At 39.9% G+C, this 22,379-nt stretch overlaps 1 protein-coding gene across 4 annotated transcripts in view; it reads left to right on the top strand.

The window, feature by feature from the left end:
* Nucleotides 1–22,379, top strand: part of NRP1 (neuropilin 1) — a 137,893-nt gene that overhangs the window by 92,668 nt on the left and 22,846 nt on the right. For all 4 annotated transcript variants that reach the window (XM_042945308.1, XM_042945307.1, XM_042945306.1 and 1 more), the window contains exons 7-10: nt 3,813–3,968; nt 7,390–7,534; nt 14,561–14,892; nt 19,442–19,586. In XM_042945308.1, coding sequence (XP_042801242.1) covers nt 3,813–3,968; nt 7,390–7,534; nt 14,561–14,892; nt 19,442–19,586 — 778 coding nt within the window. The remainder of the gene's footprint in view (nt 1–3,812; nt 3,969–7,389; nt 7,535–14,560; nt 14,893–19,441; nt 19,587–22,379) is intronic.

Below are 22,379 nucleotides of genomic sequence, written 5' to 3'. Positions count from 1 at the left end.
AAAGTTTAAAAATTAGGAAAAGGACAGCCAGGGAATGAAGTACTAGAGTTATTTCAAATCAGCCTAAGCTGAATGTGCACTCTTGAGAATTTAATCATTTCCAAACTGAAGAGCCATTTGTAAGTTGGACAGGAAGAGTTTATTTAAATAGCTCTGCTTCATGCTCCCTTGGACGTCAAGACTTGAAGGGCCCTTCAGCTTGAAAGTGGATATGGCATTGGGCATGACTCAATGGATAGTCAGTAAAGCACTAAGTGTTCTGAGAGCATTTGAAAACAGTTGAAATTGTTGAGTGCAACCATGTCCAGAGTGCCCATTAACTTTCAGATTGCAGCGTTAGGAAATCAGAGAGTTTTTGCGGCAACTTAAAATCACCTGATTATTTGTCTGGAATAGAGTTAGATTTAGGGTTGCCAGAACATCCAGTTAAATCTGAATTTCAAGTAAACAATGGACCAGTTGTTCATATGTCCCAAATATTGCACGGGACGTACATGTACTAAAAACATTTGTTGTTGCTCTGAAATTCAAATTTAACCTAACAGTCTATATTTTTATTTGCTAAATCTGGCAAACGTGGATTTGCCTCCTTTTTTTGAGCTTTGTATACAAATTCATACAAAGTATTATAGTTCACTTGTGAAAAAAACTCAAATTTCAGAAAAAAATTCAAATAGCAAGTACAGGCACTTGATAAAAATGTGTTGGGTAAATATTTATTTGTTAAAATTAAAGCATCTACCATTATCCAAAAATATTAATTTCTATTAAAGTCTTGCTCATTTTTTCTCTTAAATCTGGTAATAGCAACCAGAGCATAGACTTTACATCTTTAAAATCAGGTAAATGAGGGGCGCCTGGGTGGCTCAGTCGGTTGGGTGTCCGACTTCAGCTCAGGTCATGATCTCACAGTCTGTGGGTTCGAGCCCCACGTCAGGCTCTGTTCTAACAGCTCAGAGCCTAGAGCCTCTTTCGGATTCTGTGTCTCCCTCTCTCTCTGACCCTCCCCCGTTCATGTTCTGTCTCTCTCTGTCTCAAAAATAAACGTTAAAAAAAAATTTAAATCAGGTAAATGAGATAAAGATGTTTTTACATTGAATGGTATCCTCTTCCTTTCTAGATGAAGTCTCCTATTATTGAATTGTGTGACTTCAACTTGGCTTTTATGAGCTAGTAATACAGCTGTTTTTCCTGGATTTAACTTTGTGTTCAGTTTTGAAGTGAATAGGCAATATGTTGATTTAACTACTCTAAGGGCCTTCAGGAAAAAGCAATTCATGAAAGACAATAGTCATTCTTCATGAGGCTGACTGTACATAAAATGGAAATTATTTAGGTGTCCATGGCCTATAGGACTGGAGGGTTAATTGAAATTTTGTTTTCTGAAAATTGGGTTGTCATGTGGTAAGTGGAAAGCAGGATTCAGAAGTTTTGGTGGTAGGTAGAGGGTATACTGCAGGGGAGGGGGTTGTTTTCTTTTTCTTTTTCTTTTCTTTCTTTTTTTTTTTTTTTTTTTTTTTGGCTTTTGTTGCTATTTTCATTGGAAAATGGCATTCTATTACCTAATAATGAATGTACTGTTGAAACATCTTGTTACTGTTAAGCAGTTGTGATATGCAATTACTTTCTGTGTCCTGTAAAAAGTATTTGCCAGGGGTGCCTGGATGGCTCAGTTGGTTGGGCATCCAACTCTTGACTTCAGCTCATGTTCTCATGGCTCATGGGTTCAAGCCCCACATCAGGCTCTGGAGCCTGCTTGGGATTATCTCTCTCCCTTTCTCTCTGCTCCTCCCCTGCTTGCACTCTATCTCTCTCTCTCCAGATAAATCAATAAACATTTTTTTAAAAAAACTTTCAAAAGTATTTGCCATATATTTGTATCATTTCTTTAAAGTATTTGCATTATACAGAAATACAATAGAGGGTATGACAAATGGAGGAAAACAATTTTAAACAAATAATCAAATGTATCCCTAAAAAAAAACTGAAAACATTTCTAATCTATAGAAACAAGTAATGATTTTTGTTTTAAGATCATTCTTGGTTATTGGGGCACCTGGGTGGCTCAGTCAGTTAAGCGTCTGACTCTCGGTTTCAGCATGCGAGGTCATGATCTCACAATTTGGTGAGTTCAAGCCCCACATCAGGCTATGCACTGACAGTGTGGAGCCTGCTTGGGATTCTCTCTCTCTCTTCCTCTCTCTCTCTGCCCCTCTCCTACTCACACTGACTCTCTCTTAAAATAAATAAATGAACTAAATTTGTTTTTAAAGATTATTCTTGGTTATTAATGATGGAAATAAGGGAAGTAAAAGAAAAAAAAAAAAACACTGTAGTTGACCCTTACACAACATGGGTTTGAAGTATGGGGGCACACTAAAAAGTGTATTTTTTATAGTATTGTACTGGAGGTGTATTTCCTTATGATTTCCTTAATAACATTTTCTTTTCTGCAACTTACTTTATTGTAAGCATACAGTATATAACTCATATAACATATAAACTATGTGTGTATCAATTATTTATATTATCTGTAAGGTTTCTGGTCAACAGTGGATTATTAGTAGTTAGGTTTTGGAGGAGTCAAAAGTTATACACTGATCTTCAACTATGGAGCAGGTCAGAGCCCCTAACCCCCCTCATTGTTCAAGGGTCAACAGTATTTTACTTTACAGAGTACATGGAATCATAGGAAGTCAGAGTTGAAAGGGGCCTTCCAGGTTATCTAGCCCAACTCTTTTATTTAACAAACGAAGAACTGGAAATCTAAAGTCATTAAAGATGAAGTGATTTGTCCAAGGCCCAACAGCTAGCTAGTGGCAGAACCAATACTAGAGATTTGAGGGCCCGATGCTTAGATCTTTGCCCCACCCACTCATATCACAGGGTCACAGGAACAACCCAAGCCACTGCACACCTCTGCCAGGAAATCGTGGACCTTCAGGCTTTGGTCACCCTCTGTCATCACTGCTGTGATGCTTTCCAAGTAGCCCAACCTTCAGGGGTACGAGACAGGCTAGTGAGAGATGAAGATGAGGCTACAGTGTTGAGGAACTTCTCCACTGGAAACTTACAGTAGGAGCTTGTGAACTCTAGCCATTGTCACTTGGAGGCATCAGTCCTTCCCAGATGATGCCTTGGAATCCACTTGCCTCTTGAGCTGAACTGCAAGAGAGGCCATGGGAAGATATGGGGAAGAAAGAAATCTAAAGATGAAACAGATATCCTTACTTTGCCTTCCTGGTCTCCCCTCCATTCCAGATTATAAGTCTCTGGCCCATTCTCCAAACCACAGCACTCCTAGTGCTTTCAAAGTCCTCTTGTTTCTGTCTGGAAGGGGACAGATGCTGAAGAGTGATGAGAAATGGGAGCCCATTAGACCTGAGTTTTAGTCCAAGCCTCTCCAACATCCAATTTGCAAGTTTATCTTGTCTTTTCTAATTTTATCTTATCTTTTCTAATTGTAAAATAACACATACCAATGCATTGTTTGGAAAGAATTTTTAATCTCTTAGAAAATATAGCAAAATGATATTGAAACCAGTGTTCACTTTTGTACCAAGATCAAGCAGTTGTGGTTGCAGCAGTCTCTTCCTGGAACTGCCAAACTCGGACAATTGCTGTCTTAATCCTAGCCATGCCTTTCTTTAGAAGGAGTGAAATGGAGAAGTTAGGGGATGTTGATGCCAGGTGGAAGTAGGACCTATAACTCTCAGGCGGCTGAAAACTGCACTGTGGAACCCACGGGAAAAGATGTTTCAGGTTATGATGGTGCAGGGTGAATGATTGACTAAGCTTGTATTGTTTTGCAGGTAGACTTGGGCCTTCTGCGCTTTGTCACTGCTGTCGGGACACAGGGAGCCATTTCAAAGGAAACCAAGAAGAAATATTATGTCAAGACTTACAGAATAGACATTAGCTCCAATGGGGAAGACTGGATCACCATAAAGGAAGGAAATAAACCTGTCGTAAGTTTCACTGTCACCCCCTCGACCAATTCAGTCTTTGAAACGGATGATCAATTTTTACTTGTTTGTTTGGGAGCTTTCTGTCTGGCCTGGTTTAGTTTGGGATTGATTTAAAATGAAAAGTGCAATTTGAGGTTTATATCTGACCAAGGGGTGGGGGTGGAGGGGTCTCATGTTCCCAGATCCAGAAGCCAAGAGGAAATTATACAGATGCTTCCTAGAAAAGTCAATACCAGCCAAATTAAGTGTTAGACTCAAGAATCACTTTAACCCTCCCGTGGGGACACTGAGCATGTATAGGATAAGCACTGTCTTTTTAGAACCTGAGGAGTTGTTCTGTTTTGCTTCCCCGTGTTTCTTCATTGTCTTTCATAGATTCCTTCTTTCTTCCTCTCAGTCATGGGCTGGTTTTAGAAAACTCCTTTTCATCTACCCTCTGTGGCTCACAAACTAATTTACAAGAGTGTTTGGCCGTTTATGTGAAAATGAATAGAAGAAAGGCAGTTCACAGTGTTCCCTCAGATCACACAAATGACATGATGTTACCTCCTCACTGCTCTTAACAAAAGAAGACACACCAACCATGCCCTGCCCTGGGTGCCCTGCCCTAAATCATTTGGAGCTGAGTTGTTTTTCTCAGCCTGCGTGTTTATTTGAAGTTATGCTTGCTCTGATTTACTCATCAAAAGATTTCTGAGATCTCATATTCACTGTTTCCTCAAAACTAAAAGCTTGCCCTGAAGGCCAAATAAAATGCACAGAAATGATAAGGATAGTAGCAAAGATCCAGGTAACTTGAAATTCAGGGTTTGGGAAGAGGCCAATTAACATGTCCTTGTCTCTGTTTTGAGCATGCATGGCCTGATTTTCTCCTTCTGGGTCTGGAACTAAGAAGAGCCATAGTGTGAAGTGAGAGAACTGTTAATTCCTTTTGATTAGCTGCAAAGCCCCCACTCTTATTTAGGGCAGAGAAAATGAAAGTAGATATATAGACAGTTGCCCTGTGGGAGGGAAGGTCTATGGACAGCAAGTTCAAGGCCACTGACTAGCCCTGGAGGACATGGAACCAGTCCTCCATCTGGGGAAGAAAAATCCTCACAGCCAGCATTTGTGAAGCTTTAGCAAGTAAAATTTGACCCTAAGTTTCATGACTTAATCTTGACATATTTTTGAAGACATGCTTTAATTTCAAACAAACAAACAAACAAACAAACAAACAAACAAGATATTAATGCCCAGGACACAACAAGAAGAGTAAGGAGAACTGACCTCAGGCCTTCAGGCCATTTCTTTAAAACATGAGTGCTACTTCTCCACGGTGTCCTCATCAGCCGCTGGCCATCAGTCATTGGCATGGCCCAGAAGGGGCTGTCCGAGAGCACACACCAGGTTCTGAGGGGGTGTCTGACAATGCACAGAGCTCACTCTAGGTCCACTATCAGGAACATCCTGGCACATGGAAGGGCTTCCAGAGTGGGAGGCAGAAAGAATAAAGAAGGATTCAGCAAAGATATAGGTGCGACATCCATCTGAGCACTTTTATTGAACCTAAATGCAAGCCAGACGTCCACCTGGCGTCCAGTTATTGTTGTCCACCCTCCTTTCCCTTTACTTTGCGGCCTCTCAGACACTGACCCCTACCCCCTTCCCTGCTTTCTTAGCCAATGACAAGGCCAGCAGCCCTCTTTATGTTGAGTGGAATGTATGTACCTCCATGGTTTTCAGCAAATGTGAAGTCCCCTCAGTGTGAGCCAGAGTTCACCCCCAGCCTGTGCCGGGGCATGCAGTGCTCTTAACTGACTGTCAGGCTCTCCCTGAAGTGGACTTGTTGACCCTTCAAGCGTTATATGGCTTGGGACTCTGCTTCCTCTGGCAGCTGCCCATTCTTCTCTGTCACACAAAAATGCTCCCACACAGATTGTTTCCCAGAGAGATTTGCTGAAGTAGGACAGAAATCCAAAGGCCATCACAGGCGAGGATAAATTATGATATTAAACCATCTCTGGAGAGGGATCAGGCTAACGGCCAACTTTGTAAAGCATTTGACCACCTTCAGTCACACAGGCCACTTAAGCTAAATGAAGTAAAAACATCAGCTCGACCTTTAGAAGTCCTTTCTCCCAGGGGAAGAACAAGTCTTGGGAAATTGTGGTTCTCCTCTGAGAACTTACCTGGAAACGTGGGGAGGAATCTCCAGGCCTCCAATGGACTCAGTAATGCTCAAGTGACACAACATAATAGGAATATGGTGTGGCTGTGTAAGAAGCAGAGCACTAGCTGATTTACTTTGACACAGGATATCCCCAGTTCAGGGCCAAAGTGAAAGACAGGGAAGTAGAGGCTTTCAGTTCCTCCTGAGGTGGGTCTAGTGCCGGATGTTCCAGCATGGAACCTGCTGAAGAACACAGCAGTGGAGCCACGCCCAGGAAGAGTAGTCCCGACACATCCTTGTGGGAAACTCATTCATGACTGGCACTTACTATATTTGCAGTTACAAGCCTCATCTTTCTTAAAATAAAATGGCTCATTTTTAAAACTAGAAGCAGGAGCCCTGGAAAAGCTGATTTCCAGTTACATATCATTTATAACTCAATGTTGATTTTGACCGCTAAAACATGATTTTACCAATATCCAAAAAAGATGAAAGATCATTACTTAGTTGGTGTCAGGGATAAAGTTTCCCATCAAGAAATGGAGTTAAAAGAGGGGAAGCTACTTGACACAGTGCTGTAGCTGGGAATATAACCTAGAATTTTCAAAAAGCCAAACCCTATGGGGGCACCTGGGTAACTCAGTTGGTTAAGCATCTGACTTCAGCTCAGGTCATGATTTCACAGTTCGTGGGTTTGAGCCCCATGTTGGGCTTTGTGCAGACAGCTCAAAACTTGGAGCCTGCTTCAAATGCTGTGTGTGTCTCTCTCTCCCCACTTCCCCGCTTGTGCTGTCTCTCGTGAATAAACGTTAAAATTTTTTTTTTTTTTTTTTAAAGCCAGACCCTACACTGAACTCAAAAAGTCCTCCTTCTGGGGGTTCCTGGGAAAGTAAAATAGAGTGACTTCCCATGCACCGTCTATAGTATTATGTAGGTCCTTATGATAAAGTTAATAATTTCCAACTTTTTTGGATAGCCTTTTTTAGGTAGCCTTTAACAAATGTTGTCTTTGTAATAGTGCTTTTGGAGTCTCTAGGATCTCAGAAAATTGAATGGATGATTAGAACAACATTCTACATTACACGTGATTTCTTCTGATTGCCATCATTTGAAAAAAATAACATGACAAATTACTAATGCCACCTCAACCTTTGATGGGCAATGCTGAAATTATAAATAATTTTTATAGGCATTTGTGGAAACATATTTTTGTATTTGTCTTAAATCTGAAGAGTCTGTCATTAAAGGACCCTTTCTTTTTCTATATAGATCTTTCAGGGAAACACCAACCCCACAGATGTTGTGTTTGGAGTTTTCCCTAAACCACTAATAACTCGATTTGTCCGAATCAAACCGGTAACTTGGGAAACTGGCATATCTATGAGGTTTGAAGTCTATGGCTGCAAGATAACAGGTGAGCTCCAGCTTGAAGATGGCCCAGTTTTGATTTATGTAAGCTTTGCAGTATAGGGAGTTTTTATAATTTTATGAATGGGAATTTTATAATTTTATATAAAGCTGGTCGTTTTCTTTATATAAATCTGGTCATTTTCAGTTGGTAGTTAAGGGCATATGCTTTGAGTTTAGACATCTGCGTTCAAATGCTGTTGATACTCCTCACTAGCTTATTTTGTGAGGGAATTTATTGTCTTTCAAAGCCTTAGTGATCTCAACTAGAAAACAGTCATCATGCACCATGCAGGATTGTTGTGATAATGGAGTAGCTCGTGGATATAAAGTGCTCAGCACAGCCTGGTGCTAAGCGACACCTTTCCACTTGACTCCAAGCTCCATGATGGTGAGCACTGTGCTTTTCATCCCTGTTTCCTGGGTGCAGGGCACACTGACAGGTGCTTAGTCGATTTGCAGTGAAAAATTATTGCATGGCATGCTCTCCACCTTTTTCATTTTGATGCCTATGGGTGGCTCTGTCAGCCACAGTCAAGAAGGAGTTTAACTTATGAGAATTTCTCTCTTCACTCACTCTACCTGGACAACTTTTTGTCTCAATATCTATCCCTCTTTTATTGAATGCATACACTAATATTAGAAATTGATCGGTCAATGTTTCCTCTCTTTTTGTTTGTTTCTTCTGACATTCACAGGACTTAAAAAATCTCTGTTAAATTGATGTAAGTAGAGGGATTATACCCATTTGAGAGATGAAGGTGTACTCTGGAGGCACGAAATGGCTAAAAAAGTGGGCCAGCTCGGGACAGAGCTGGAAGTAAAAGAACTGTCGTCACTGTCACTCTCACTGCATTTCTCTGGCGATTCACTGATCTTCCTGTGCCACCATTCTGTATTCTGAAGTAAATACTAGTCAGGCCACAATTCCTCTCCATTTAAGTAAATACATTGCAAAGGTTTCACACACACACACACACACACACACACACACACAAAGCAGTACAATGTAACCTTCAGTGTAAGTTTAAAAGTTAAATGGAATCAGTAACTGATTCACCAAAAAGTAATTAAAAGTGAACCACTTTTAAAAGTCTCTGAACTGTCTTTTAATATTATGTTAGTGTACATAGTTAGGACAGTTCATCTCTTCTTCCATGAATGCTAGTACTATTGTTTTTATTTTTATCCTTTGTAGGATAATTATATCGAGACAAGGAAACTACTGAATTTAAAAACAAAAACAAAAACAAAAACAAAAACAAAAGCCCCACCACCTGGGCAATTTTCAATGAAATTACAAGCCATTTGGACAAGAGCACCACAAGAAAAAACTAAGGAGAAAAAAAACTATCCTTGTTTATAGGAGAGTCCATTTTGGCAAGTAATAACTGACACCTGATTTTACCAAAATCATATTTATTTCCATACCAGAGACAGGTTTGTTTATTGTTTCAGGACCTAAGACTAAGAAAGTTCAAGGCCTTGGAGGCAGGAATTGGGTGGAGAGAGGTTTGGAGGAAGAAGGGATGTTGAAAAGTTAGATATAACCTTGGCTTTTTTTTGATCAGCAGTTACATGAGAAAAGTTCTAGGTCATTTTCAGAGAATTACAAATTTCAGAAGTTGCTCATAAATTTGTAGAAACAAGGCCATTTGAGGTCAGGGTGGAAATAATTTCTGGCTCATTTCTAATCTAATGTCATTGCACCAAAAAAAAAAAAAAAAAAGAAGACGAAGAAGAAGTAACTTTGTAAAGACTCCAAACGTATTAGTCTAAACTCTGATTTCTGAAGTTCTCCTTTTAGTTCAATAAAACACACTTAAATTTGAACCTCTCTTTCCATTTTCACAAGGATTTCCCTGAGAGTTCATTCTAGGTATGTGAGTCTTCACAGGTGAAGAAGGCAAATACTTTATTGGATTTTAAAACCAAAAATGTTACATGACTCAATGTTAAAGGACTAATTAAATGTCTAGTTTATTTATTTAAACATAGATGTCTAAAATAGCATACACTATTTTCACATATATTTTATTTTACTATTATTTTAAGGAGCTATTTTTTCCCAAAAAAGATACTGCTTTTAAGTTCATAGTGCTAATATTTTTATCATGACCCCTGATATATTTTAGATACTTCTCTCTAGTAAGGTAGCTACAATCTCCAAATAACTGACCAAGGCAGATTTTTGGGAAGGCAGCATGTTATAAGGACGGTCACGTGGACAGAAAGTGTGCAGACATCTATCCAGGCCTCACTCTCGACTGTCCACTTGGTGAATGTGAGACCATGGGCAAGACATTTTGTCCCTCTGAACTCCATTTCCTGGTCAGTAAGATTAACCTTAATTCAGCTGAAATGAATATTAAATTGAAAGTATTTATAATACTTGGCCTAGAGTCAGTGTTAACTAAATGGTACCCAGTAAATTACACAGTGAATGGTACTGCATGAACTGAACCTAGGACAAGTCCCAGCAAGCAGAGTTTTCTTCTTGATGACCAGAAGCAGAGAGTTTTCAGCTTTCAGAGGCCCTAGTCCCCTCAGAATAGAGACTGATGCAAGAGAACAAGGCTGCAGTGTCCCTGTTGGACTGTAAGATCCATGAAAGCAGGGGCCATGTTTGCCTTACTTTCTATTGTATCCTGTATGCCTGGAACAAGTGCTCAATACATTTATTTTTGAATGAATGAATGGATGAATGAATTGCAGTTCTATCCACAAATGACTGAATTTCAAAATACCACCCTCTCCTCTTCAGTTGGCAATTCCTAACTCAAACTGGATTAAAACAAACAAAAACTATTGAATTAAGTTATCCTGTGAATACATCACTCGACTTCCAAAGTCTCCAGAGCCCTTAAGTTTTAACCTAATTTTTGTATTCAGAAACTATTTTTTAGAAATACAATAATCCTAGAGAAGCCAGAGTATACAGTGTGGTCACCATGTAGAGATATAAAGAAAACAAGATTGGAGCAAAAACCATTCTGTTTTAAAGGTGATTGCCAAAGGAGCATTTTCATTATTTTGACAAAGCAGGCTTCATCATTTCGGCAAATATGGATATGTGGGAAAGATAATCTTGGAGGATTACTGCTTGATGTATGAGAACATACCACAAACTCGTTTAACTTGTGTTTGTTAACCAGAAGTGTCTTAACTGGTACTTCTGCTCACATCAGTGTGTTCCTATGTTAATCAAAGTTTGGAGGGATGATCTCAGGTGCCACAATATCCTGAGTCATCATGGGAAGATTAAATTATGCTCACTCAGTTTCACCCATCAAATGCAGTTATCATGAACCCTCTCATTCTCTAAAACAGAGTATTTGATTTACCAGTATATCTCAGTTTTCCTATTAAAACTGTATAATTTTACCATAATATATCAATGAAAAGAATCACCTTAATTCCCCACCACAGAACTCATCTCTTCCTTCCATCTAATATTGCTTTTTAAGTTTTCAAACAGGGTTGCCAGGTAAAATACAGAATGTCCAGTTAAATTTGATGCCAATAAATGACAAAGAATTTTTTAGTATAAGTATGTCCCATGCAATATTTGGGACATACTTATACCAAAAAATTATTCATTATTTTAAATTCTAATTTAGTCTGGCATCCTGTTTCCTGTTTTGTTGTTTTTCTTTGATTGTTTGCTAAATTTGGCAACACTATTTCCAAAGGATTTGACATGCAGCCAGGCTAAAGCACATCTGAGCAAGCCTGCTATGGAAGAATAGAACTAGATCCTAGCATCTTATTCAAACCTTGAAATGTTAGTGTAACTTTTCTCCTAATCATTGCTAAAAGTGAGTTATTAAATTGTTGAATTAATAATTGTTATTTAACATTGTTAAAAGTGCTAATTTTTAGTTAAAGGCAAATCAATGTGCCTCTTCACTGTTCTTTTTTGGATGAGGCAGACTTATAGAAGGAACAGGGTCTAACTGTACTGTGGATATGTTAGCAGAATGGGGGCTGGGCATCACTAGGTTTGTTGATATGTAAACTCTGCCTTAGCCAAGTCTGCATTAGAGAAAGGACGTTAATCTGGTAAGGGTTGTGCTCTCCTTACAATATTCAAGTTAATTGTGTTTTTGTCCAGATGGTAACATCTGGTACTTATTACTAGCTAAACATTTTCTTTATAAAAGCTGATTTTGAATCAGACAGGTGTGACCACAGTGACCAAAAATGTGACTTCTATTTTTAGCACTACAATTTCATAGACTTTGTATAATTTTTTTTTTAATCCTCATTGAATTTATTGTATCCAGGTCCCAGCCAAGAGCAGCTACTGTGACTGAATTACAGGAAAGGGTGCTTGAGAAAAATGGCAGTTGCCTTTATTGTGTTAATAAGTTGATTCACTTATCAAATATTTGTTAAGTAAATACCATAGAAAGCAGGGCTCAAGGAGTCCTAGAAAAAATTTAAATATGACTTGGCTCATGTCCTCAAAGACAAAATCTGGTGAGGCCAGTAGCAGCGATCCAAGGAGCTGCATAGGGTCATCAATATAGAGAAATGCACAAAAGTGCTAAAGAAGATTCTCATAGAAAGAAAACCATGCCTAGTGGGAAATATTGGGAAAATTGTAGCATTAAAAAATGGCTCAAGATTTGTAGTGGTTTAGGTAGTGGGAAGGGCAAGATAATGGGAACTTCCTAGTGGAGGGAACAGAATGAAAGAAAGCCTCCCTCCATCCCACCCCCATAAGGAAGTTTTTTATTCCATTATTTATGCCTGTCACAAATGGGGTAAAATGAGGAGAGGCTTTCAAGGCTGCAGTATGGAAGACAGGACATGCATAATTCCGAGCCGGGACTGAATGCTTGGATAAAGAAATGGCATGACCTGACATGTACAACTCAGTGGAAAGTATCTGAGCAATTAACTCTTAAGGACCAGCTGATAACATGGACACAGTTTAATCTCATTAAATGCATGCCTCTCATTTAGGATGGCTATATTTTTTAAGCTAAATTTTAGTTATATTATGCAAATTGAGTTGTTTCAAAGAAAAATAGGTTATCATTCTTATGCATGTCTTTGATTGAGCATACAGTTTTGAAAGGAGAATAATTGAATGATTTGTTATTAAGTGGCCAATCAATTAATCAATGATTGATACTCTCCTTATGCTCAGAAGCTACTTGGACTGCTGCAGAAGATGTAAAAAGATCTGATGCTGTTTGTTGCTTTTTTTTTTAAATGTTTATTTATTTTTGAGACACAGAGTGAACAGGGGAGGGTCAGAGAGAGAGGGAGACACAGAATCTAAAGCAGGCTCCTTCCAGGCTCTGAGCTGTCAGCACAGGGCCTGACGCAGGGCTCGAACCCACGAACTCTGAGATCATGACCTGAGCCAAAGTTGAATGCTTAACTGACTGAGCCACCAGGTGCCCCTGATGCTGTTTGTTGCTTTTGAGAAATTTATAATTTAGCTGTGGATGCAAGATAACCAATCTTAAAGCATGGAGAGAACAATTTAATGCTAAACTGTGTGCTACTTCCTGCACATGCAATCATATTTCTGACAAGGGAGACTTTGGAATAAAGGCTAGAATAGTTTCAGACGTTTTCATGAAGTGTTTAAGATGGGTTTTAAAATTTCAGCAGAACTTACCTCTGTCAACAGGAGGATAAGGGGCAGCAGGAACATTTTGAGCAAAGATAATGATGAGGATTGTATCTAGGGTATACAAAAAGATGGATTCACTGAAATATGCTGTCAGTAAGAGGAAACAAAATTAGATAAACAGAATGAAACCAAAATGAAGATTTCAAAGGCTGGATAGACTTTTTATATAGTCCTATAAATAATGGGGGGACATGGAAATTTTTTAAAGCTCTCTTTCTTTTATTATTGTGGTGAATACACATCACATAAAATTTATAATTTTGGCCATTTTAAGTGTACAATTAAGTTGTGTGAAGTACAATCACATTATTGTGCAGCCATCACCACACTCCATCTTCATAGCTTTTCACGATCACAAACTGAAACTCTGTACCCATTAAATACCACCTCCCCATTCCTGCCTCCCACCAGTTCCTATGGCCACCATTCTACTTCCTCTCTTTGTGTATTTGAATCCTCTCCATACCCCACATCAATGGAATCATACAATATTTGTCCTTTTGTGTCTGGCTTATTTTACTTAGCAATGGAAGATTTTTGAGCTTAAGAATGACATTGCAAAAAAAAATTTTTTATGGAAAGTGAATTGGCAGTTATGGATGGTATAGATTCATAACTGGGGTCTGACAAGCCAACCAGACCAGTTAGCACCTTGGCCAGGAGGGTGCAGACCAGAGTAATGCCAAAAGGAAATGAGGACCACAAGGCAGGACCAACCAACATACTTTTTTTTTTTTTTTAATGAAAATATGACAGGATTTAATAGCAGAACAGGAATGGAATATATAAAATAGAGAAAGACTAGATGACTAGGCAGAAACTAGCTGGTTGGCGGTTCCACTGGTTAAAACACAGAGTTTGATAAAGAGATTCAGTATCAAGGGGAAAAGGACCGTTTGGGTTTGGACATGGTACGTTTGTGACAACAATGGGATTTTCGTGTGGAAAGCTCCTACAGCAGTTAGAACAAGGGGTGGGCAGAACAGCCTCCGGCTGTTGGAATTACTGATTTCCTATCTCCAGCCTATCATAAACTGAACCTCTGTTGGGCAGGGCCTGTACTGGATCTAGGGCTAAGTTCTAGATACCAAAGGGACTGGAACATCAGTACTTTGACATTAAGCTTGGAAGAACTCAAAAATGGGGAAATGTATATCTTCACGGAAGAGTTTCCTTCTTGGAATGTGAGTGTGGGAGGGAGTGCTATAAGTCTAGGAGAAAGGTTTGAGGGAGGGAGAGCTTTGGTTTAATGTCAAATGATCCAGAGACTTAAAAATGTATATGAATGGGTACAATGTTCCTATTCAGTCTGTGGTATTCTCTTTCTAAGCATGGAGAGTTATAGAAAATCATTTTACATCATCTATTTCCACCTTCTAGATTATCCTTGCTCTGGCATGTTGGGTATGGTGTCTGGACTGATCTCTGACTCCCAGATAACAGCATCAAACCAAGGGGACAGAAACTGGATGCCTGAAAATATTCGCCTGGTAACCAGTCGCTCCGGCTGGGCACTGCCACCTGCTCCTCACCCATACATAAACGAGTGGCTCCAAGTGGACCTGGGGGAAGAGAAGATTGTGAGGGGCATCATCATTCAGGGGGGGAAGCACAGGGAAAACAAGGTGTTCATGAGGAAATTCAAGATCGGGTACAGCAACAATGGCTCAGACTGGAAAATGATCATGGATGACAGCAAGCGCAAGGCTAAGGTGAGATCCAGGGATGGGAGCAGCTGCTGGGGAGGAAGTCATGTCATTGACTTAAATCCAGGACCTCCAGCATTTTCCTGAGGAAGTACGACTTTGTATTTCTTTTAAGCCATGACATCAGTGGAAGTGTGGATGATGTCCATAAGACCCCCATTCTAGGGAAGACAGGAATGAGATGCTAAAAGTGGTATCTGAGATCAACGCAGAAAAGAATTACATTGCTGGCCGCCTCTCCTTCCTTAGGGAACAGGGGAAAGCTCAACACTCAGGAGACAGGGCGGCCCAGAGCCTGGGAGCCTGGGGACTGACAGGGCAGCCCAGAAGAAACTCAGAATCTCTCAACAAATTTTAATCTGTTAGCCACTGCCCCACCCCCATCCCTTTTCCCTTCTCTCACCCATCCCTCATTTAAGTGGTTTTTGGGGGGTTTTTGTTGCTGGTTTTTTGTTTGTTTGTTTTTTTTCTTACATTTTAATTGTGGTGACATACACATAACCTAAAATTTACCATCTTAACCTTTTCAGATGTAAAGTTCAGTGGTGTTAGGTACATTCCTACTGTTGTGCAACCCATCTCCAGAACTTCCTCATCTTGCAAAACTGAGAATCTGTACCCACCCCGCAATGACTCCCATTTCCTGATGCCCCAGCTCCTGGCGACCACCATTCCACTTTCTGTCTCTGTGAATTTGACTTCTTCAGGAGCCTCCCATAAGTGGAATTATACAATATTTGTTCCTTTGTGACTGGCTTACTTTACTTAGCACAGTGTCCTCAAGTTGGAGCAACAGGATTCCATTTCTTTTTAAAGCTGAATGATACTCTACTGTATGCACATACCACATTTTGCGTATCCATTCATCCACCTATTGCCACTTTCATTGTTTCTGCCTTTTGGCTTTTGTGAATAATGCTGGAGTATGTTTTTTTATGCCTTGGAACCTTTTAAAATACACTTGGCTCTTGATCCAATGATAAGGGAGATATTCCAACATTCATCACAACACGTGGTATCGTTTTTTTTTTTTTAACCAAACAGATTCTTTAGGGATTATGTTTTACTCAGGCTGGTGGTCAAACTAATTTGCATTTTCTTTTTTTTAGTATATGTGCTGCCGAAGTGAGCACTGATTTGCATTTTCTGAGCACACAACACCAGCTAGGCCTGATGATGGCTGGTTTGAGTGTGAATAAGTAACAACCCATAGACCATCAGTTCTGTGTGCACTGAGGGAAGTATTCAGCTGATGGCACTTCTCACACCCAACACAACTGGCTTTCCATCCCAGCTTTTGCATCTCCGCTTTGCTCAGGACCTACTCCTTTTGTGAAAAGATTTTAGCCCATTGGAGGGAACGTTATCCTTGCTCCTACTCTAAACGACTGTGGTGATGTGCCTTGAATATAGTGACTCAGGCCAAGGGCTTTGCAGGCAGGAAACAAAAGCCCAATGGCACAGCCAGATCCCCCTCTGTCCAGAAGCTGGACTCTGCAGAGACCACCTGTCCCCACTGGCTACCTATCCACCAAGGCCGTGGTCAGCACCAGTGTGGCAGGCCACTGACAGTGATGATGCTGTCGGAAATGTAAGAATCTCTCTCCAATCTCGCCCCTACTTAACTTGTGGTTTCTAAACCATTTCCAGTGTTTTTTTTTTTTTAAATCTACATTACAGCTACTTTCCTTCTTGTGTTCATTTCATTCCCCACCCCCTTTATGCCTGCCCGTCTTGTTTTGATAAAAGAAAAAGTAAAATAAACACCAGAAACTGGAGTTCCCCTTAAGAGCCCATCTTTTCAGAGGAGTTGTGAGCCTTCTGACTTTGTCACAAAGTGTGAATATGCCACACATCAGCAGCATCCTGGTGCTGTTGTGACAACAGCAGGTGTTGTGACACCTTCAACATGAGGGTTCTAGGAGAGAAAGAAAACAAATTACCATATGCTTTGGATAAGGTGCCTCATCGAGTCTGCAACTAAGTCTAGAGCTATCACTCTACTGTAGTACATTGCGCATAGAATTCCACCAGGAGCCAGCACACAGGTTTCAATCTTAACAAAAAACTCCACTCATGAGTATGTGAGATTTTTCTCCTCAAATATGATCTTATCCGTCATTATCATCCCCCTATGATATTTAAAACCACAAAAGCCTCTAAATTATTTACATAGAGCCTAATCTGTCATTCCTGACATGTCCTTCTCCTTAAATAAAATCTTTAAGATGCAAAAGGACATGGGTAAAGCCTTCAGTTTAGGTGCAGTGCATATTACTAAATTGTATAATGATACTTAAAACATACTCTATTTAAACTTACAAATGAAGGTCACCTGCTTAGGATGCCAAGTATCTTTTGTGTAATAGTAGAATGAGTACTGGGTTTTATGAATAAAACAGTACTTGATGGCTATAAAATCCCCTATATCCTGCTCCTCACTTCCTACCCTCAAGTAGTACATGATGGACAAGGTATATCAGAGTCTTTGAATTAAGCAGAGAGGAGATCTAAATGCTCAAATCCCTCTTCTTCTAAACCACGGTGAGTAACAGGACACAAAGATATTTCATAAACAATCTTATGTTAGCAGTGTTAGCTCATTTCCATATAGATCCTCGCTGCTAATATTCTTTCCAGCTCATCACGGACAGCTTTTATAATTTTCTACATTGTCCTAATTCTTTACTCAAGTTAAAATTAGAAGAAGAGCTGGGAGTCTATAGCTATAAGTGCTTTTCTCCTGTGATTGTTGGAGCTATATTAACATAGAACAGGCATGCATAGTAATGTTGTTTTCATTATAATTATATCTCACTGACGACACTTAATTGGGCCTAACAATAATATATGTCAGATTCCCAATTACTGGAAGCAACTGTGTTCCATCAAGAGTGCAGAACCCCAATAATGATTTTACTCTTCAAAATAGAGAAGGCAGCTTTAGGGGAAGAAGTGAGTCTGTGTTAACCATGTCCTTTAGATTTCTGGAGACTTTTCTGGATTGGATAGGACCAATTAATTTATTTCTGGAACTCAGAGAACCTCTGGCCAGATCACAGTCAACCCAATCTGTCTGTTTTCACTTACATGTGTGTCCCTTTTAGCCCTGATATTTCTACCACTGAATGATCACATCTTTTGCTGGCTTATGACATCTTGATCCAGGAATCGGGTATGGTCCCTGCTCCTGACTGACATGGCCTGGTGGCTGGCCATCCACTCAATCTAATCTACCAGTCAGTAACCAAACTGCAATACATTTAAAGAAAAATTAAGGAAACTAAGTATGTGGCCTTGGTTATAGACCTTAGTTGCCTGAATGTAATGAGATTAGACATGATTATTTCTAAGGGCAGAGGCATCATAGCAGTGTGGTGAAGGGCCCCAATTAAGACTGCCTAGGTTTGAATCCTGGCTCTGACACTTACTGTACGTATGGTCTTGGGCAAATTACTTGATGTCTCTGTGCCTCACCTGTCAACTGAGGATAATGATAGAATGTACCTCAAGGAGTTGTTTTGAGGATTAAATGAATTAATATACTTTAAGCACTTAGAACAACGCCTTGCACCAGGAAACATGATGCGATGTTTCATGTATAACAAGACACTCGCAATGATAAGGCAACTTGATTTTCCTAATCTCCTTCCCCACCTCCCTTTAGGGGTAGGATTAAAGAATAATGTCGGGAGAAGAGGATAGAAGAAGGCTTATCTATTTCTTGAAAAAAATATTGTTCCATTTTCTTATGATTCCACTCAAGGATTTTGACCTTCCTGTCAATGTAAAAAAGGAAATAAAATAATCAAGTAGCAGCACGGGCAATGGGTGGCCTGGCCCCTGAAGAATGTCACAGTGACTTCAAGTCAGGAATGTATTTCAAAAAAAGGAGCCCATTCACACTGCAGTTCAGCCAGGCATCAGAGCCTCACTTGATAGCCAGGGCCCTTGTTACTTTCCTGAGAGGCTCTTTTATCTACAAATGCCTCCAACTGGTGGTTCTGCTTAAGTAAATAGCAATTTCAATGAGTTGGAATAACCCCAGTTCCTAACTAAATAGCACTTGTACTACATTAAATTTAATATCTCCTTCTTCAGGAATTTAATCACTCCCTCTTCTACAGGTTTTAGCAAACTAAGACCCACTTCTTTAAGAGAATGTAACAGGAGTCGTCACTGAAAATGTGGTGTCTAACATAGCTCTGAAAAATGGCAGCTTCTCTTCCTGACTTCTCTTCCTCCACCTCAAGGAGGTGGTAGAAGTGTCACTTCTTGAAGGCACATCAGCATAGCATTGAAAACGTGTCTCATTAAATCCTCAGCTTCTGGTATAGCCTCAGTGTGTACTTCAAAGTTTCTGAGAAATGACATTTGTCACTTCTTAGAGAAGGTTTAGTTGTCCCCCCCCCCCCCCTTTCTCATTTATGAAAGAAATGTCAGCCATTTACGAGGTGGTGGGATGGGGTCTGTTTCTCTGCCCTATTAAGAGTCCTGGAGGGATTCCTCTATCAAAACGGAGGTTTTATTGATAATGGTGTTTCTCCTACTTCAGTCTTTTGAAGGAAACAACAACTACGATACACCAGAGCTACGGACTTTTCCACCTCTTTCCACACGATTCATCAGGATCTACCCTGAGAGAGCCACTCATGGAGGACTGGGGCTGAGGATGGAGCTGCTGGGCTGTGAAGTGGAAGGTAATTACAACGTCTCGAGTCCCTTCTAGTTTCCCGCTTTTTAATCTCTTTCTTCATGCATTTATGCCCCTGATGGCGCGGCTGCACATTGCCAGCTTTTTCCCCTGGGTGATCCTACCTTGTGCCTGTCAGTCTGTGAGGCTCGACGTTCTAGCACATTCCACCAAACAGTGCCTTCAGAATCCCACTTTTGTATTGGTTGTTTGTGGAACTCTCCTCAGATTCTTTGGGTTGCCTTCTTTGACTTTTTTAAGTTTCCTGAGGTGAAATTTGCATAACATAAAATTCACCATTTTTAAGTAAACAATTCAGTGGCATTTAGTACATTCACAGTTATTTTTGCGACCACCACTTTTATCTAGCTCCAAAGCAAAACCCCCACCCATCAGGCAATTTCCCCTAGACCCCTGGCAATCACTAATTCCTTTGACTTTTTAGTGTTGTTTAGCCATCTGTGTCCCATTCAACTTTCTGTCTGCAGTGTTGACTGCCATCTCATACTAGTGGGAAACAGCATTTGACAGACAGAACCACCACCATTATCTTGAATGAACTGCTTAGGCTACTGCAGAGAAACAAAACTTTACATGAGATAATATGTATGAATGTACGGTGAGGTCTGTTTGAGGATATTACTGCATACACTTATCATATGAAAGTCATCTCAAGGACAAATTCAGCTCACACACTGACCTCAGAACTGCACTTACCTCTGCATTTTTTAATCACATAATAAATAAAAGGAATGTTTGAAAAATGATATGATAGTTGTTTATTGTACCATCTAATGCTTTTGTGCATTAGAATTCCCATCTGCCTTAGATTTGGGCATAAAGAGTAACCAACTTTTCCATCCCCATAAAGGTCTTTCTCTAGTTTAGCTCAAAGAATGGCTATTGTTGGTACCCAGATGTTAATCAATTGAGCATATGCTCATGGTTGTTTCAAAGAATGCTTTTTAATATCACCTTCTTGTGGTTTCAAAATTATTTGTGTTTTGAGCTACCCAAATATAATTACATTCTTGAGCACATTAAACATCATAAAACTTTTCTTATGCACTAAAGAATCTGAAGCTATAAATCACCATACTAGTGAATAATTCATAGCTACTTTTGTATGTATTTATTTTAAAGCAGGCCATTATCTCCCATTCTTTATTGTGTAGTTGTTTCCTTATCTGTAGTCATATCTCAGACCTCTGAATTATCCAGTCACTATCAGCACAGACTAAGAATGACTATGTGCCAGCACTTTGGCAAAGACACCAAGAAACAAAGAGGGATGGGCAGATTGAACCCACTGCAGACAATGTTCGTTCCATTTACTGGGAAACGTGTTCATCTGGAAAAGGGAGTTGGTTGCCATGATGCAGGTCATCAGCCTGGATTCTAGAAAGCAACACTGATTTAAGAGGTGGAATGAATGGATGGCTGAAAAGACTGAGGCTGGTGGCAGTTTGCCAGTGTCAACTCTGTAGTGAGAGGTACAAATCGTTGGTGAAGAGATTTGCCACAGATGTTTCCAAGCACTCACAAAAGTGAGGAAGTTGCCCTTAGCCATAAGAGAAACCAACATCCGGGGAAAGTAATGTCAAAACTTTTTGACACAATCTGTGAAAGGGAGTGGTTTTATTTTTTTTTTCTTCCTTAAAATGATTAACAGGCCCTATTAAAATATCTGCTTCATGACTGTGCCATGGGACATACCTAGAGAGATACGGGAAGACGGTGAGATATAGCTGAGCCTTCTGCAAGTGTCTATCCTGTTTGGGGCTAGCATTTACAAGACACAATTAGAGAATCACAGAAGATAAAATATATCCAAGTAGTAAAATTGGGAAATAAAAATTATCCACTTTCTATTTTTTAAATTTAAACCAAGTACTACCCTGGGCCACTTCCAATGAGGAATTCCTCCTTTATAAATCCCATAAGGAATGCAGATGAATAGAGAGTTTAAAATACTTAAAAGTGGCACGTAACTCAGTGAATACAAGCATCTGGATTAGCAGGGAGGATTCCACTGATTCACTGATAGCAGTAAGTGGAGCCCAAAATTTGTGTGTATGCATTTCATGAAGTCTAGATGGTGTGCCTAAACACTGTGCACATTCTCTGTACACGTTCCTAGTGTGTGCTCTGGGCAGCTGAGGAAGTTGAAGCTAGCTAAATTTCTTTCTTTTTTTTTTTTTTTTTTTAATGCTTATTTATTTATTTTGAGAGGGGGGTGGGTCAGAGAAAGAATCCCAAGCAGGGTTTGCGCCGTCAGCTCAGAGCTGGACACAGTGCTCCATCTCATGAGATCATGACCTGAGCCGAAATCAAGAGTCGGACGCTTAACCAACTGAGCCACCCAGGCGCTCCTAACTACATTTCTATATTTGTCATAACTCTGCTCAGTAATTAAGCACAATAACAAAGACTATCAATTTTTTTATTGAGAAAGAAGCAGTTACCAACACATTCCCAGACACATGGCCAGAAGCTATTAGAGAACAGGCCCCCACTCCCAGTATCTTGTCTGGTTCTCAGACATTGAGAGCTGTACATTATCTCAAGCCTTGCAAAGTGAAAGGTAATGCCAAAAACTGTAAAATATTAAACAGATTGCAAGAATGAGTAACAGGCTGAAAAATAATAGACCAAACTAAGTTTAAAGAACTTCAAAAGCAGTCTTTGATTAATGTTGGCTACCTTTCAACTACACACTCAAAGATACAGGAATACCTGTCCACAGTGGAATGCAGTCTTCCGGGAGTTAAGGGAAAATGACCCCAGGACATCTAAGACA

Source organism: Panthera leo, chromosome B4 (genome assembly GCF_018350215.1).
Source record: "Panthera leo isolate Ple1 chromosome B4, P.leo_Ple1_pat1.1, whole genome shotgun sequence".
NCBI classification, from domain to species: domain Eukaryota; kingdom Metazoa; phylum Chordata; class Mammalia; order Carnivora; family Felidae; genus Panthera; species Panthera leo.
This window is presented reverse-complemented; position numbering and strand designations above follow the sequence as displayed.